This window comes from Brachycentrus maculatus, unplaced genomic scaffold (genome assembly GCF_059751285.1).
Source record: "Brachycentrus maculatus isolate JH-2025_06_01 unplaced genomic scaffold, ASM5975128v1 h1tg000247l, whole genome shotgun sequence".
Taxonomy (NCBI): domain Eukaryota; kingdom Metazoa; phylum Arthropoda; class Insecta; order Trichoptera; family Brachycentridae; genus Brachycentrus; species Brachycentrus maculatus.
Window position 1 is genome coordinate 751,455 of NW_028280998.1, and position 18,546 is coordinate 770,000.

The 18,546-nt window shown below is 31.4% G+C and overlaps 2 protein-coding genes across 2 annotated transcripts in view; both read right to left on the reverse strand.

Annotated features, from left to right (window-relative positions):
- The window catches only part of LOC148306175 (pyrokinin-1 receptor-like), a 162,061-nt gene that overhangs the window by 71,570 nt on the left and 71,945 nt on the right, over positions 1–18,546 (reverse strand). The window contains exon 2 of the mRNA XM_088265496.1: positions 12,484–13,460. Within this exon, the coding sequence (XP_088121622.1) occupies positions 12,484–13,306 (823 nt within the window). The 5' untranslated portion in view covers positions 13,307–13,460. The remainder of the gene's footprint in view (positions 1–12,483; positions 13,461–18,546) is intronic.
- The window catches only part of LOC148306177 (uncharacterized), a 1,686-nt gene continuing 446 nt past the window's right edge, over positions 17,307–18,546 (reverse strand). Inside the window, exons 1-2 of the mRNA XM_088265523.1 lie at positions 18,197–18,546; positions 17,307–17,668 (exon numbers count right to left, since the gene is read on the reverse strand). The exon at positions 18,197–18,546 is cut by the window's right edge and continues 446 nt beyond it. Coding sequence (XP_088121649.1) covers positions 17,307–17,668; positions 18,197–18,546 — 712 coding nt within the window. The remainder of the gene's footprint in view (positions 17,669–18,196) is intronic.

Below are 18,546 nucleotides of genomic sequence, written 5' to 3' on the forward strand. Positions count from 1 at the left end.
TATTTTTTAACTGAATGAATTGAAATTTCAAATTGTAAAACAAATAAAAACGACTTACCATATTTTGAGTGTGTGTCCACACACTTGTTCACAAATCTGGATTTTCTCCAGTAATAGGATTTTTTTAAATATTATTTTTGATATCTCAACAAAGATGAAGAATAATTAAAAAAAATATGCATCGTAAATGCTCCGACTTCCATATTCTTCTTCATCTATGTTGAGATGTCAAAAGTAAATATTTTAATGACTTAATTAATAGCGTTAATAGTCAAACTGGCACCGTACAATAAAGTGTTGGTTCCAACCCTAATGTATAGAAGTGAAACATGGAGTTTAAAAATGATTCAGTGATTTTTCGATTTTTTCATCCCATTGAAACAGTAAAATTTTGTTAAAAGTAACATAAATATATTATTTTCAATTTTGGTTTTCCTTGGAAGACACCACTATTTCTTATCTAATGAGACACATGTTTCAATGCATTCTGCATCATTTTCAAACACCGTATCAAAACACGTGTCAAAAAAAATAGTAGTACATATTTAGTGAGAAAATTGAAATATAAAATGGAACGATATTACTACAAAGTGACTGCCGAACTAATCAATAAATATATTATACGATGTAATGGTATATGCATTTTAATATTAACTTTCTATCAAACAAATTTTATTGCTCTTAATCAAATTTAATACATGTAATACTGTAATAATACATGATATAAAAATATGAATACATTTAAAAATGAAATATGCAAATTTTAAACAGTAGTACACCAATAAAATTTAATTCACGATTTTGATTTTCCATAAAATTTTTCGTATCTGATCTAATAAGTTTAACCAAAAATTCTTCCTGTTGCTCTTAATTTTTTACTTTAGACACTTCTTCATGTTTATTCATATCAAATTAACACTATGTCTGAAAAATATAAATGTTTTTCTCAAATTTATGAATTATATTACTAAAATAATGTGAATAATACATGATCAAAATAAAAACCAGCCGCATAAAATACAAATAAAAATATTGATGAAATAAACAAAATTTTATATTCCTTGTTTAATCGACGATCGAAATAAATTATTCCAAACAGCTCACCGAAGCTGATACTTATATAACATTAAGCTAACGTGGTGATAGAGGAGCATTATATGTATTCGAAAGACTTAAATGTAAAGACCACTTTTCAGTTTACTAATATTAGCACGACTAGTTTCGAAAACTATAAATGTGCTCATCAATTGGTAAAAATGCAAGCTGTTTCTTTAACATGTTGATGAAAAGATCTGTAGTTTTTGAAAGTAGTCATATTTACATTGATCTGTTGATGAAAAGATCTGTAGTTTTTTAAAGTAGTCATATTTATATTGATCTGTTGATGAAAAGATCTGTAGTTTTTGAAAGTAGTCATATTTACATTGATCTGTTCATGTAAAGATCTGTAGTTTTTGAAAGTAGTCATATTTACATTGATCTGTTCATGAAAAGATCTGTAGTTTTTGAAAGTAGTCATATTTACATTGATAAAGTAAGGAGTTTTCTTTACAAGTATTTTTGTTTTTATATAAAAATTATTACGTTTTTCCACAAGTTAATGTCAAATTAAGATAAATCCATAGACTGCTAGAAGCACCTTTCTTAATGGAAATTCCATGTGGAAAAAATCGATATTCTATCAAAATTTAATGTATCCCGCAAAACGTTGCGATTCCATTCATGAAGGAGTAGCAGTAACCGAATGAATCTCCACAGAATACAGAAAAATAGCGATATCATTCATTAGGGACTAGCAGTAACCGAATGAATCTCCACAGAATGCAGAAAAATAGCGATTCCATTCATGAAAGAGTAGCAGTAACCAAATGAATCTCCACAGAATACAGAAAAATAGCGATATCATTCATTAGGGACTAGCAGTAACCGAATGAATCTCCACAGAATGCAGAAAAATAGCGATTCCATTCATGAAAGAGTAGCAGTAACCAAATGAATCTCCACAGAATACAGAAAAATAGCGATATCATTCATTAGGGACTAGCAGTAACCGAATGAATCTCCACAGAATGCAGAAAAATAGCGATTCCATTCATGAAAGAGTAGCAGTAACCAAATGAATCTCCACAGAATACAGAAAAATAGCGATATCATTCATTAGGGACTAGCAGTAACCGAATGAATCTCCACAGAATGCAGAAAAATAGCGATTCCATTCATGAAAGAGTAGCAGTAACCAAATGAATCTCCACAGAATACAGAAAAATAGCGATATCATTCATTAGGGACTAGCAGTAACTAAATAAATCTCCACAATGAATATCTGAAATACACAGAAAAATGCATTCATTCCTACTTCGGGCATATTAAGTTTAAGAAACCATACCGCAGTATGAGTGAGAAGGAAAGTTAGCTAACTGAATGAGTCCTGCAAAATAAAAGGACAAAATATAGCAATCAGTGGAATCCTCTTTGAGCTCTACCTTTTATTGTTCTTGGAAAGCAAGTCAAGGAAGTATAAAAAAATTTCAAGTCATTAAATACTATTTAAATTGCTTGTCCATTTTAAAATTCCACATTGGAAGCGTGTTATGTAAATTATTAATAATGTAATATATTAAAAACATATTTTTGATAATTTTGATAGTATAAAAATCAGGTTGACCTTCTTCAGGTCGATTATAAGATAATGATGTGGTCAGGAAATTATCATATAAATATTATTCGTTTTATGAATAATAAAATTTTATTTGTATTTTATATCATCATAAAAATATTTTTTTATCCATATTGGTATTTTAAGAACCTCGTGGAGATGAAAAGTATGCGATATTGCACGTTTAAAGCAATCGATTAGATCATGGGGGGCCAACCCACGGCCCGCGGTCATGTGTGATGAATTTACCCCACGATCCCAAAAATTGAATTTTATAGGAAGTGCATAACAACAACAAAATTTCCTGATTGAAATTGTGAATCAAAAAATTGTGCCTTTGGATCTACATAAGTTTGTGGAGATTTTTTTTCCAAAATGAAATAGTAGAAATAAAAATAGGTCGTCAATAACAGACGTAAATCTCGAAAACCCGGTTAAGGTGTGCAACATCAACTATTAAAATAGATTTAGAAAAATTAAGTAATCGAAAAGAATCTCAAATCTCGTACTGAGTGGCCATTTAGAAATTGTTTTGATAAATATAAAATGAAATTGATAATATTATTTCATTTATGTGTCCTAATTAAAAAATTGAAAAAAAAATCATAATATTTATTTACAAATACTTTTTTTGTTGGTTCAATGTGGCGAGTGTTTTTGCCTAGAATTTTCACTCATGAATTACATGAAATTATAGTAACTTTAAACATAAAGAGTAAATCCACTCACAAGTAGGCATAGGCTATGAAACTTATAAAGTTGAAGCCTGAGTAAGGACATGATAAACGGTGTTGCATAAGCCGTAGCTAGATTTCAGAGTCACTTGGACGTTAGGTAATTAAAAAAAAAAAAAATGTTCAATGTGTTCTCTTCTCACATCTGGTCGTAGTAATGTTTTTTTCACAATTAACCTGATTGTACTTTCTGATTACCTCTGCATTAAAATAATTTTTAATACTTCCAAAAAAATCAATAAGTATGAAGTTCGTTCTTATATTTTTTTTCTAATCTCTATATACGCCCCTTGGAAAAATTTTAGGCTATTAATGCAGCCCGGGGTGCAATTTGAGTTGGCCAGGCCTGAATTAGATGATATAATATAAAAATTACACTATGCAAATTTTACATCTGGATATAAAATAGTAGGTAATAATATTTTTTTCTTTTCTTTTAAACATGCTTCTTACCTTATATTTTTAATATGCCTATTTACTGTACCTCTTATTGCTTTATATTTTACATTTTGCTCCCGTGTCCCATGGTTAGTGTTGTTGAGTCTTCAGTCAGAGTTTCTCGGTTCGAAACCCCCCTACCACAATTTGAAACCTATTTCTAATAATGACTTAGCTATGGCTTGCAAAAATATTATAAAAAAGAAAAAAATTTGAAAAAAATAAAAACACAAATCGCTGACTCCTTTCAACAACGTCAAATATAAAAAAAACTTGATTTTTCAGGGGATCGTTTTAATGTTTAAAAATATAATACAATGTATCAAAAATAAATATCAAGCCACTTATTGAACTTTTTACTGTGCAACAGATTTTTTTTAGGTAAAAGCTGAATGTTTTTTCTCCATTTGAAAAATATTTAGTATTTAAAAAAATAATTAAACAATACCTTTTCTTCAAAATGCAACAACAACACTTTCTGCCCTGTAGCGGGTAAATATTAAGCAAAAAACATGCTGCTTTTGCTAGGATATAGTACATTATTTGGGCATTCCGAAAACAAAATATGTAAATAAATAATAAAATACTTTTTTTAGGTTAACAGTTTAACAAAAGATTTCACAGATTTTCCTCGTTTAAACATCGATTTAATACGAATTACTAGAAGTAAGACTTATTTCCGATTCTTAGAAGAAATGAAAGCAGTACCAATTGACCGGAAATGGTCGTTTCCGCATGATCAGACATATCCTATCAGGATATGTGCCTGGATTCAGCTACTAACCCTATTGGCTGAAGGAAGTGAGAGCAAGTTATAAAATGAATATATTTTTGATGTACCCATATATCATTTAAAAAAATGATGTACAATATAAAAAAAACACTTGTAAAAAGCCCATTTTAATTTCTTTATATATATATATATATATATATATATATATATATATATATATATATATATATATATATATATATATATATATATATTTATATGTATATATATATATATATATATATATATATATATATATATATATATATATATATATATATATATATATATATATATATATATATATATATATATATATATATATATATATATATATATATATATATATATATATATATATATATATATATATATATATATATATATATATATATATATATATATATATATATATATATATATATATATATATATATATATATATATATATATATATTTACTACTATATATATATATATATATATATATATATATATATATATATATATATTTACTACTATATATATATATATATATACATATATATATATATATATATATATATATATATATATATATATATATATATATATATATATATATATATATATATATATATATTTACTACTACTACTACTACCATCACGCCGTTTCCCCGCAGGGGTAGGCAGAGAGGATGGAAAGCCACACTCTTCTGTCCTGACATACACTCCTCGCCTCCTTCACATCCATACATCTAGTCATACATGCCCTCCGATTACGCAGACTTTTGACATTGCCAGATTTTAGGTTCTGATTGATCTGATCGTGCTCTGTTTTCCCTCTCACATTCGCCACATATATTTTCTTAGTCATTCTCTCGCTATCCATTCGCTCCACATGTCCATACCACCGCAAAGAGCTCTTTCTAATTATTCCTCGTTCAGCCTTACATTCCTTTCTTATATCGTCGTTTTTAATTCTGTCATACAATGATTTTCCACACATTCGTCTGAGGGAGCGCATTTCAACAGCGTTCACTCTGCTTTCATCCTTCCTTTGCCAGTTCCATGTTTCGCTTCCATACATTAGTGTCGGTACTAGCACGCCGTTGTGAACCGCTAGCTTGGCTTCCATGGACATATTCTTATTTCCAATCACTCTGTTAAAAGCACCATTTATTCTATTCCCTGCATTCACTCTTCTCTCAATATCCTTATCCACTTTTCCATCCCTTGTGAACATGCTTCCTAGATATAAAAATTCTTGCACCTGTTCTAGGGATTCATTGTGCACGATAATCTTGCATTCTGTCAAATCTTTCTCTCTTTCAAACACCATGACCTTTGACTTACCTTCATTCATTCCAGATCATTTTCCATACATACATCATACATTCTTGACACTATTAGTTGCAAGTCCTCCGCGCTGCTCGCTAGCAGTACGGCGTCATCCGCATACAGCAAGCAACTAACAGTTATATTCATCATTTACGCTCCGACTCCCATACTTTCAATTTCTTTCATACAATGGTCCATATAGAGATTAAACAACCATGGTGACATTACACATCCCTGCTTTACGCCTTTGGATATTGCAAACCATGATGTAATGTCCCCATTCACTCTTATACTAGCTGTGCTGCCCTCGTAGAGGGAAGCAACTGCTTGTATAAGTTTATTGTCTACTCCATATTTTTCCAGCACGCTCCATAATTTTATCCTATCAATCTTATCATACGCTTTTGCAAATCCACGAAAGCACAGAAGAGTTTCTGATTTTTAGCCAAAAACTTTTCCGTCAGCATTCGTAGTGCAAAAATTTGATCTGTGCAACCTCTTCCACTCATAAAAGCACCTTGCACATCCCAAATCCGTTCTTTCGTCACCATTCTAACTTTTTCAATTATAATCTTACCATAGAGTTTACCGACAGAGCTTAACAGGCTTATCGCCCTATAATTCCCACACTCTGCGCGAGATCCCTTTCCCTTGAATAGAGGCATGATTACTGCCCGTCTCCAATCCAGAGGTGTGTATCCTTCCTCAAGACACAGGTTAAATAGTCTGTGAATCCATGTGAGGGTGGTCAGTCCACCACATTTTACAAACTCTATAGCAATATTATCATACCCAACAGCCTTACCGTTCCGCATTAATTTTAAGGCATTATGATCGGTTTGATATGATCGATTTTATATGATCGGTTTGATTAATTTATGTAGAAGTTCCAAGAACTTGAGTAGTGTAGTTGTGAATCGTGGGTAGAATTAATTTAAACCAGACGTTAAAGTATGACGGTCCTAAAACCTTGTGCCCAGACTTCCATATTTTTCATCATCTATGTTGAGGGGTCAAATAATAATTATCTCATGTGAAAAATAATGTAAAAGTAACTCTCAATTGGAGATATTTATTTATTCATTTATTAATTGAATGGCTTATGCCTTTATCATGATATATATTTACAGTATCTAATATAAAAATACACTAATGAATACATTAATAGAAAAATAAAAAGTTATAAACATAAAATTATAATAAAATAACAAATAGTAAGCACTGGTAAATACACGTCTCCTTCACACACTATCAGCAAGCAGCGAGAGAGAGAGAGTGAAACACAACGTTTAAATTTATCCATAATAACATGGAGAAGAAATGCTGAGAAAGCACAGACTTCAAGGTGGATAACAATATATTATATTCCAGATTTGTAAACAATTATTTGGACCCCCATTTAAAATGTTGTAAACGTTTATTACCATAAAATCCACGTCAAAATTTTGTACATCGTTGAAAGAAATTTAAAAACGAATAAATCTATTTGTGTAACATCTCAAAAATGTAATATTAAATTGTAATTTCTCTGTTTCAGGTTTTCATATCAGCCCGACGCGATGTCAGAAACCTTTTTGAAATTAAAACAAGTCTGCTCGACAAACTGCGAATTGATAGAGGTGGATTTCCTTTCGCTTTTCCAGAGAGAGATACTTATTTTCCCTCTAGTTAGTCGGAATTGATAAGGGTTCCCTGAGCAGTGTCAACGCGATTCTGATTATTTCAACCAACCGAAAAATTACTTCTTTTACCTGTCGCATTAAGAATCCACGGTAAATACTAGTATTTCTCTTAGATTCAAGGAAAATATTGAAAAAATTAAACGAAAAATGAGAGGGATTAAGAAAATCATAAAAAAAAAACTATTCAGCTATCTAGCTTAACGCAGCAGATAAATACGTGATTGATATAAGATTTTATTTTTTATTTTTTTATTATTAGATTAAAACCAATATTTTTAGCTTTTCCACTTTTTTATTTGACCAGCGACCGGGTTTCGTCATTACCGACATCATCACCAGTCTGATGATGTCGGTAACGACGAAACCCGGTCGCTGGTCAAATAAAAAAGTGGAAAAGCTAAAAATATTGGTTTTAATCTAATAATAAATTAAAAATGCAATTCCATCACGAAGTGTCAGTGGATAATATAAATCTATTAATAAGAAAAATTATATAATCTATTAATTTGTTACTAACTTTCTGGAATAACATGATGATTCAAATAAAGAAATGAAACACTTGTATAAGATTTTTTTGACTTTATTATAGACGACTAGTTTCCAGAACAGCAGGTGTTCTCATTAACAGGTGAAAATACAAACTTATAAGAAATAAATAATAAAGACGCAGAGAGAAGTAGGTGGATTAAAACTAAACGTTCTTGCCTCTTCCATAACATGGCCTTGCGTTACTGTGTACCAGTCTTATAAAATGGAAAAGAAATATTATAAAAAGCACATATTCCTAATATGTATGATTTCACAATACTTGTGAAGAAATGAAAATATTTAAAATATAGGGTAATCCAATAAGAGGTTTCATTTTTATATTTGAAAAAACTGGTTTATTTTAAGATAAATTAATGAATATTTATTGCATTGTTAAGAGAAAAGTATGCGATTAATGATGGAAAACGATATCAGCCAAATGGCCGCCACGGCTACGGCTGCAGCACCATATCCTTTTCATGAAATTTTCCATGACCAATTCGCATATTTGCGGCTGCATGTCCTCGATAACTTCACGAATTCCATCTTTAAGGTCTTCAATCGGTTGTAGAGCATTGGCATAGACCTTGTCTTTCACGTGGCCCCAAGGAAAACAGTCTCAAGGTTTTAATCACAATATCTCGGGGGCCAACTGTGATCACCTCTTCGAGAAATAGCACGTCCAGGAAATTTTTGTTGCATAATTGCGATTGTTTCGTTGCTTGTGTGGCACGTAGCACCGTCTTGTTGAAAATAAACGTCGTCCACATCAATATCTTCCAATTCCGACCATAAAAAATCATTGATCAGCTCGATAGCGCAATCCATTCACCGTAACATTTGCACTAGCCTCATTTTTGAATAAGTAAGGTCCAATCACACCGCCAGCTCAAAAACCGCACCAAACAGTGAAACGTTGAGGGTTTCGATTCTTCACATCACCAAATTGTCCCAACAGGTCAATTTTTTTTAACGAGTTTCACTATTGCTGGCCGAGAAGGCGCTTCACGACGGCCAAAAAGTGCTTTAGTTTCGCGAACTGTGACTGCAAATTTTTCACCATTTCTGTAGTGAATTTTAACAATTTCAAAGCGTTGTTGAAGCGTGTATCGTTGCATTTTTATTAATCGCGTAGTTTTTACTTGTCATTTGTCAAAAGATGATAGCTTTAAAAGTGGCAGCTGCCCAGATAGCGGGCTATTCAAAATGAAACCTCTTATTGGAAAACCCTATATATGAATCAGCAATGTTTCATATATTTTTATAACTAACTTAATAAGTTAGTTAGTTCAAATAATGTACTTATACCTTAAAAGAAAAAAAACGTCTTACAATGCTTCGTTAGCGTTAGAGCTGCCAGAAAACACTGGCACTGTTTCACAAATTTTAGCACAAATTTTTCGCTAATCCGAACTTTTTTCAATCCGAATATTCCACAGCTGAAAAGTAATAGAATTTAATTTTAATCACAGACTATCAAATTTCTGGGAAAATCTTGACGCTTATTATTTTAATAAACTAAACTCGTTTACAATTTATAATTATGACTCTGTGAAAGCTTTTGTTGGCTTGTTGTTTAGATTTCTTTGATGTAAATAAGAGAAATAAAAAAATATTATCGTTATTATTTTTCTGTCCTAAGCAGCCCGTTATTAAAAGAAGAATTTTGACGTGGGTTTGAAACTAGAAACGTTGACCTGGGACCATCCAGCTTATCGAAAATATGAAGTAATTTACTTTAAGGACTCGTTTCTCTAAATATATTAAATAAAATATAAAATATTTGAATTCTTAACAATAAATTAAATGCCCTTAATACATGGTAATGTTAATATCACAAAAAATGATACCAAGAAAAAAAAAACTATTATGTTTCATCATTCATGAGTACACGAAAATAGAGTGAAGTCCCTCTCCAAGCGAAAAGCGTAGTCTATTTTTTGAAGTGAAACAGCATTACTAGTTTTAAGATATTTTTAATGTAGAAATGTCGATCAAATGGAATAAATGCGTCAAACCAGCCTATGACGGTCGTTACACCTGTAAATGCTCAGACTTCCATAATCTTCTTCATCTATGTTGAGATGTCAAAAATAATTTAAAAAAATACTCCTAATTAAAAAGTATTCGGACGCACTCAAAATGTCAATTATGAAAAAGCTTGTTTTGTTCTAATTTATTTTTTGTGGGAGGCGACATATCGCTCACTCCTTTCAAGAACGTCATAAATCAAAAAACTTGATTTTACAGGAGAACGTTTTTTAAGTTTAAAAATATAATACAATGCATTAAAAATAAATATCAAGCAACTTATTGAACTTTTTACTGTGCAACAGATCTTTTTAAGTAAAACCTGAAGGTTTTTTCTCCATTTGAAAAATATTTGGTTTATTTAAAAAAATAATTAAACAATACCTTTTCTTCAAAATGCAAAAACAACACTTTCTGCCCTGTAGCGGGTAAATATTGAGTTAAAATTATGCCGCTTTTGCTGGGATATAGTACATTTTCTGGGCATTCCGAAAATATGCACAACTGAAAATTGACGAATTTTGATTTATGACGTTCTTGAAAGGAGTAAGCGATATGGTAAACGTGTAATGACACAAATTTATAAGTGTTTTCAATTTATTTCATTATCGGGTAATTTTTGTTGTGTAATCGTTAGCGTGTTGAGCTACTGTGCTTGAGGTCCCGGGTCCGATTCCCAGAGGGGGGTTTAAAATAAGTATTACTGATTTTATACTCCAATACTGATTAAATATTACCCTGGACTGGTCCTTGAAGCGCAGAAGTGATCACCTTGCCATCGGGTAAGTAACGATCAAGATAACACAGGGTCATTATGATGCAGTGCCCTATACACCATTGGGTGCGGATAAGGGTAAGAAGCAGAAGAAGAAGAAGAAAAAGAAGCAGAAGAAGAAGAAGATGAAGAAGAAGAAGAAGAAGAAGAAGAAGAAGAAGAAGAAGAAGGAGAAGAAGAAGAAGAAGAAGAAGAGGAAGAAGAATAAGAATAATTGTTTATAAGCGGAAACGAGGAATTATTGGAGGCCCGAATGAAAACTTTTGTGAGCCGGTTCGCGTGCCGTATGTTGGTGATCGCTGGAATAAGATATACATGTTTGACGAAGAGTCTCTTAAATATGATGTTTCCTTTCTAAACATCCTATACGCGTTCCGTTACATAAATTATTCAGTAATTTAATGTAGATACATCGAAAATACATGTACATGTATGTACAACTTTATTAACAAAAAAAGCTGTAAATAAAAATCGAATCACTATTTATGAAATTTATTTATGATGCTAACTTTACTCAAACATACGTTACTGTGGCTCGGTGTGATGAAATCAAAATAAATAAAAAATAATGTACATATTTCTAATTTGTTTCATTCTAATATATCTAATATTTCTCATGATAAAAATAGTGACAGACATACCATAGGAATGACAGACATGGGTACCATAAACCAAGCAAGGATACAAAATGTCGAACTCTCTTCTAGTGGAACGGAAGGTCTGTTGATGGCAGTCAGTAGACCGCCTTCTCCTGAGGAGTTTTACGTGATTTCCTCCCAGTAATGAGCAAATGATGTAACTGGAACCGCTGGTTGATAGCTACTTCCTCTACGTGAATACGTAAGGCACAGCAGACGGAGTTGTCAACGAGTGGTTTCGGATACATTCTTATATTGTTTTTGAAATTATAATTTTATACAAAAGTTGAAAAATGAAATTTAAATGTTAAATCAAATATAACAAAAATACAAACATACACAAAATAAATGATACATATGAAAAAAAAAACGATTAAATTATTCATTAGTATGAACAATAAACAATGAGTATAAGCTCAGAGCTTTGTCTTTTTATTGGACAGGAACGGTGTAACTAATATTTAAATGTTATTTTTTGACATCTCATCAAAGATGAAGAAGAATTTGGAAGTCTGGGCATTTAAGGGGCTTTCGACCGTCATAGGCTGGTTTAAGTGATCACTTTACACACGTGTGACATTCACCAATTCTACCCATTATTGATAACTACACTACTCAAATTCTTGTAAGTTCTATATATATAAACCAATTTTGAAACATTATTCTTGAATCACTAGAACATCACTAGGGACATCTATTGGTGAGATGAAAAGAAGCTTTTTATTGAGTACAAACTCTTTTATTAGTATGTGAGGTCCGAATCCAGATAATTTTGTGAACAAGTATTTGGACACACTCAAAATGTTGTAAATATTTAAATGTGTTTAAAGTAGAAATGTCAGCAAATGAATTAACTTATAATACTTTTTGTAACTTTTTCCAACAAAGAAAAAAAATTAATGCAACTCACCAAGCATCTTCAAAACGCGCCTTGAAGATTGGCTGGTCCCTTTCTTGGGTCCTTTTCTGTTTATATTGTTGGACGACCTCAGCGACCTGTTGCTGGTGTCCGTGTGGGTCCTTTCTCTCTTCATCATGTTGGAGCTCCTCAGCCGGAATCCGATCAGCGCGTACAGCACGGTGATGAGCGTCATCGGCGTGACGAAGAACAAGAACGTGGATATCTCGAACGAATGCGCCAAGATCACTATCTTCTGGGTGCAAACAACCGTAGTTTGGTGCATCACCAGTCCGAACTGGAGAGCCTGAGGGGTCGCGAAGGCCAGAGCCGCCAGCCAGATGAAGAGGATGAGCTTTATAGCCCGCGAGAGCTTCGACATCGTATGTGACAAGAACGGATGGCAAATTGCGACGTATCTTTCTATCGTGAATGCTGTTATTGTCAAGACTGTCGCATTGGCCGAGGTCTCCGCTGCCAGTCCACGCAGAATACAGAACGCCTCTCCAAATACGTAGGGGTACCTTGACCAGATGGAGTACATTTCTTGAGGAAGTCCGCTGATCAGCAGCAGCAGATCTGATATTGCGAGACTGAAGAGGTAGTAGTTGGTCGCCGTGTGCATGGATTTGTTTCTCGAAATCACGATACAAGTGCTGATATTTCCTACGACTCCTGTTATAAATATGATAACGTAAATAACTGTCACGGGAATCACTATGTACAGAGGATCTCTCGTCGGATCATTGTCTTCGGTGTATTCCATATCAGATATACCGGTAATGTTTTCGATCATCGTGTCCGAAGTCATAGTCGGAATTATTTCGTACTCCATTTTGATATGTTTTATCTAAACTTTAAGGCTACATATTTCTCAGCTCAGCTTCTTTTCTCAAATTATTTTTTCTCGAGTTATTGCTACAGATTTGTTTGATTATTTTTGTATTTTTTATTATCATCATGGGTCCTTTATGAACTGTTCAACATACCTGAAAAGAGAAAAGCCATATTTTAGTAAGATTTCAACGTGAAGAAATGTTTCTGTACACGATTATACAAGGTTTTCTAAGAATATCGAAGGGAATTCGTAGATTTTCTTGATAATTTATGTAATTGAACAATACTTCTTGCTTAGTTGTCTTCTGAATTCGCTGAGAGTATGGTCTTTCATCTCTGAAAAAGGGTGTAATATTCACAAAGAAGTGAGTTTCATAAGAAAATATTATAATTTTTGAAGGAAGGGAGAAGGGGGAATTATAAACCTGCCAATAAGATGAAAGGAAATAAAAAAGATACTTACACCATTGACTTACAAAATCACGAGAAATTTAGTTCCCTGATATTTCACTGTAATATTAAACCTGGATATTTAATAAACGTTTACAGCTGAACGGAAAATGTCTTTGATATTTTTACAAATACCTTAAAAACAATATTTTTTCAATGGAGTTTTAATTTTTTTACAATTTTAACATCAACACAGATGAAGAAAAATGCGAAAGTGTGGATAATCACAAGGCTTACGACCTTTTATATGCTGGTTAAACATAACTGTAAGACATCAAAAAAACTGATGCAACTCCTAAGTAGAGAAAACCCAGATTTGTGAACAAGTATTTGGACATACTCAAAATATTGTGAACTTGTATAAGACCACTTTTTTGACATATATACATATTTACAGAGGCGTGTATTCTATACAGGCAGCCTGCTATTGTATATATATATATATATATATATATATATATATATATATATATATATATATATATATATATAAATATATATATATATAAATAAATATATATATATATATATATATATATATATATATATATATATATATATATATATATATATATATATATATATATATATATATATATATATATATATATATATATATATATATATATATATATATATATATACACACACATTTACATATTTTTGTCATCAGTCTAGGTTGGCGCGTCTGAAAATTAAATCAGAAAGTTTGCTCATGAAAATGGATGATGTTTCTAGACGATGCCGGTGGCTGTAGCATGTACAATGTACAATACCTCCCAACGTTAATTAATTGTAATTAATACTATCAGCGGCAAGCGTTTCAATCCTTTGAAAACAAAAGTAATAATTTGTAAAAGTATTTTATTAGACGATCAAAGCTCTCGTGATTTCATCAAACGAAATTTCAACAGAAAATTCCAAATTAGAAATGAAAAAAAAACTAAATTGTCTGAATTAAAATATTTACTTATACTTGGTATCGGTACATTAATTAAATAATGAAAACTTATTGCAAATGTGTTTTTTTATAATTAAATAAAAACACTACAAGGCCATACAAAACAATATTTTCATTGTGTTTAAATACTTTTTCATACTCAAAATTTTGTAAATAAATTAAGTTATCAAATTATTAGTGTATATGTCTCCTTTGTTCGTCTCCGTAGTGTAATGGTCAGCACGCTTGGCTACCGTTCTGGAGGTCACGGGTTTGATTACCAGGGGGGGGTAAAATAAATTTAAGTGATTTTACACTGTCATATTTATTCAATATTACCCTGGACTGGTACCTGAAGCGGAGGGCTGATCACCATTCCTTCATGTGTAAACGATCGAGATAACAATGCACTTTATATGACGCAGTGCCCTATGCACCATTGGGGTGCGGATAAGGGTTTTTTTATTATTAGATGTCTCCAAACGTTTCTCAAGTCTGAATATAATCCAGGATTCGAACTTCACATACAAATGGAAATGTCTCTAACAAAAGCTTTCTTCATGCCACCACAGATGACTATTGTGTAATCGTGCATAATGTGTTATGAATTTGATCAGTATATCTAGAAGTCTCAAAAATTTGAGTAGTGTGGTTTTGGTAGAATTGGTGAATATTACACGTGTGTAAAGTGTTCACTTAACCAATCCTTTGACGGTCTTAAGCCCTATGAATACCCAGATATTTTCATCTCATATTTTTCGTCATCTTTGTTTGAGATCTCGAAGGTTTGATTCTCACTTTTGAAAAACGTTTTTTTAGTGAGGGTACACATTTACGAAATGTTTCACTTTAAAAAAAGGTTTTATTAGTGAAGGTTCACATTTACAAAATGTCTCACTTTAAAAAAAGTTTTTTTTAGTGAAGGTACACATTCACAAAATGTCTCACTTTTGAAAAAGGTTTTTTTTAGTGAAGGCACACATTTACAAAATGTCTCACTTTTAAAAAAGGTATTTTTTTTGGTGAAGGTACACATTTACAAAATGTCTCACTTTTAAAAAAGGTATTTTTTTTTGGTTAAGGTACACATTTACAAAATGTCTCACTTTTAAAAAAGGTATTTTTTTGGTGAAGGTACACATTTGCAAAATGTCTCACTTTTAAAAAAGGTTTTTTTTAGTGAAGGTAAACATTTACAAAATGTGAGTGTGTCAGGTGGTTTGAAACCGAATTGACAAATGTACCAAAACTTTGAATTATGGGGATCGCTTACTTGAAAAGTACACTTTATGGCACAATTTGTGAGGCGAACATTCTTGAACCATATCCGAGTTTACACAGTGAAAATTTTTATACGATTTAACACGCCAACGTCTCGAGCTACTCCGTCACTAAAAAACTTCGTATCGTGACAAAAATTTCACAAGATATTTAAATTAAATACATATATATTTGTCCGCATCCGTAGTGTAATGGACAGCACGCTCGTCTTACGTACTGGAGGTCCCGGGATCGATTCCCTGGGGGGTCAAATTAATAAAGTGATTTTTTCAGTCTAATATTTATTCAATATTACCTTGGACTGGTAGCCGAAGCGCAGGGGTGATCAGCTTTCCTTCATGTGTTAACGATTGACAGAACACTGCGTTTATATGATGCAGTGCCCTATGCACCATTGGGGTGCGGATAAGTGTTTAAATGAAAAGTGTGATCAGATGCCAAGAAGAGTTAAATCTTTGATTGAGCCCAAATGAGATCATATTAAATATGAATTTGTGATATAGCTAATAAACAAAAGATTTTACAGAACTTTTTACGAAAATACAACAAAAAAAGTTTTGTTTCAATTAATCTGTTCGATACTGTACATAGTAAAACCATTATAATTCCACGTGTAATGGTTTTACTATGTATGTAACGGTTTTGCGCATACCACACTCCGTATCTATTATTTCCTTATTGAGGAAGCGCTTATTTCCGTTCATTCAAGGAAGTATCTCAGTTCAAATTTACTCATCTGTAACTTACATGTTCCCTAAGATAATGTTTGAACATTTGTATGAAATTTGCTACGTATTATAGTAATATGTCGTGTATGTATATATATATATATATATATATATATATATATATATATATATATATATATATATGTATATATATGTATATATATATATATATATATATATATATATATATATATATATATATATATATATATATATATATATATATATATATATATATATATATAACGTGGTAATATTTTCCTTTTGAAAATTAAGTGTAAATAATATGTAAAGTGGGTGTATAATAATAAAATAAACAATGTGTTGCTTTGTAATTAAAGTTTATTCTTAATTTATCTTTATAATAATTTTTATATCTATCTATCTATCTATCTATCTGATTCTGACAGTTAATAATATTATCGGAAGTCTTTTGTTTAATTCTGAGCGACGCATGCGGCATCTGGTGGTAGAACTGTTTTATGTAGGTACTTTTTGTAAGTACTTAATAAAATGTATAGGTAGGTACCTAGTTATTTTATTACATCTCCCCCCTTGGGGAAGAAAATTCATAGTAAAATTTTCACTCGTCCTCCGGATCATCTTCTTGTAGTGAAGGGACTGGTATAAGTGATATGATAAAGTTTTTTTTTTTTCTTTCTTTCTTTTTTCCTTCTTTTTTTCTTTCTTTTTTTTCTTTCTTGTTTTTTTTTTTTCTTTTTTCCGTTCTTTTTTTTCTTTCTTTTTTTGTATTTTTTTTTTCTTCTTGACCCTTTTAAAGTAGACACAGTTTTTTTCAATCCATTTGTTTTTTTCTTTTGAATTCCTTCATTTTTATTCAGATCTCTTAAAGTATCTTCTAATATAACCAAATGTACAACTTTTAATTGTTCATCTGCATTTTCATTCGATTCTAAAACTGGATTCTTGCTTAGACAATCTACTTCTAAATTCTTCTTTCCTGGTGGTTTGGCCGGTACTTGTCGGTAGTACGTTTTGAATTTCGAACGACGCCCGACTGCCAAAAAGACAAAAAAAAACAAAAGTAAAAACAGTTGCAATTTGACTCTTCACGCGGGCGCTCTATATATTGAATTGTAGTGAATACCTCGCTGTATTTTATTGAATTGTTGTGAATACCTCGCTGTATTTTATTGAATTGTTGTGAATACCTCGCTGTATTTTGTGACCCCATCACCACCATCAAGAGAGAATCGCCCTGATCCCAGCGCTGGATCAAGACCATCTATAAGAATAAAAGGTTAGTTCTTTATTCATACGTGCTATTTGATATTTATCGAACTCGCCTTCCCTTGGTACTTGAAAGTTCGAGCATAAATCATCGAACTAACTCGGGAGAGTATCACGACTCCAAATCGATCTAAATATTTCTATCTTGTAGAATCGTCGTCTTATTGTTAATAATATAAGACTGGTCCTTCGAATAACTATTTTTTTTGAGTTTCATTTCGCACTGTGGCGAAACCACCTGGAGTATATTTTATTTTATCTTTCGTAGAAGTTTTTTCAACTTTATTTTTATTTTCATTTTTCAAGCACTGTTTCTGTGTTTTTTGTATGTCTTTATTTTTATTCTGATCTTTTAAATTATCTTCTAATTTAACCAAATTTACAACTTTTAATTGTTCATCTGCATTTTCATTCGATTTTAATACTGGATTCCTGCTTAGACAATCTACTTCTAATTTCTTCTTTCCTGGAGTATATTTTGTTTTATATTTTGTAGTATTTTTTTCTACTTTATTTTTATTTTCATTCTTCAAGCACTTTTTCTGTGTAATTTGTAAATCTTCATTTTTATTATTAATCTTATCATCA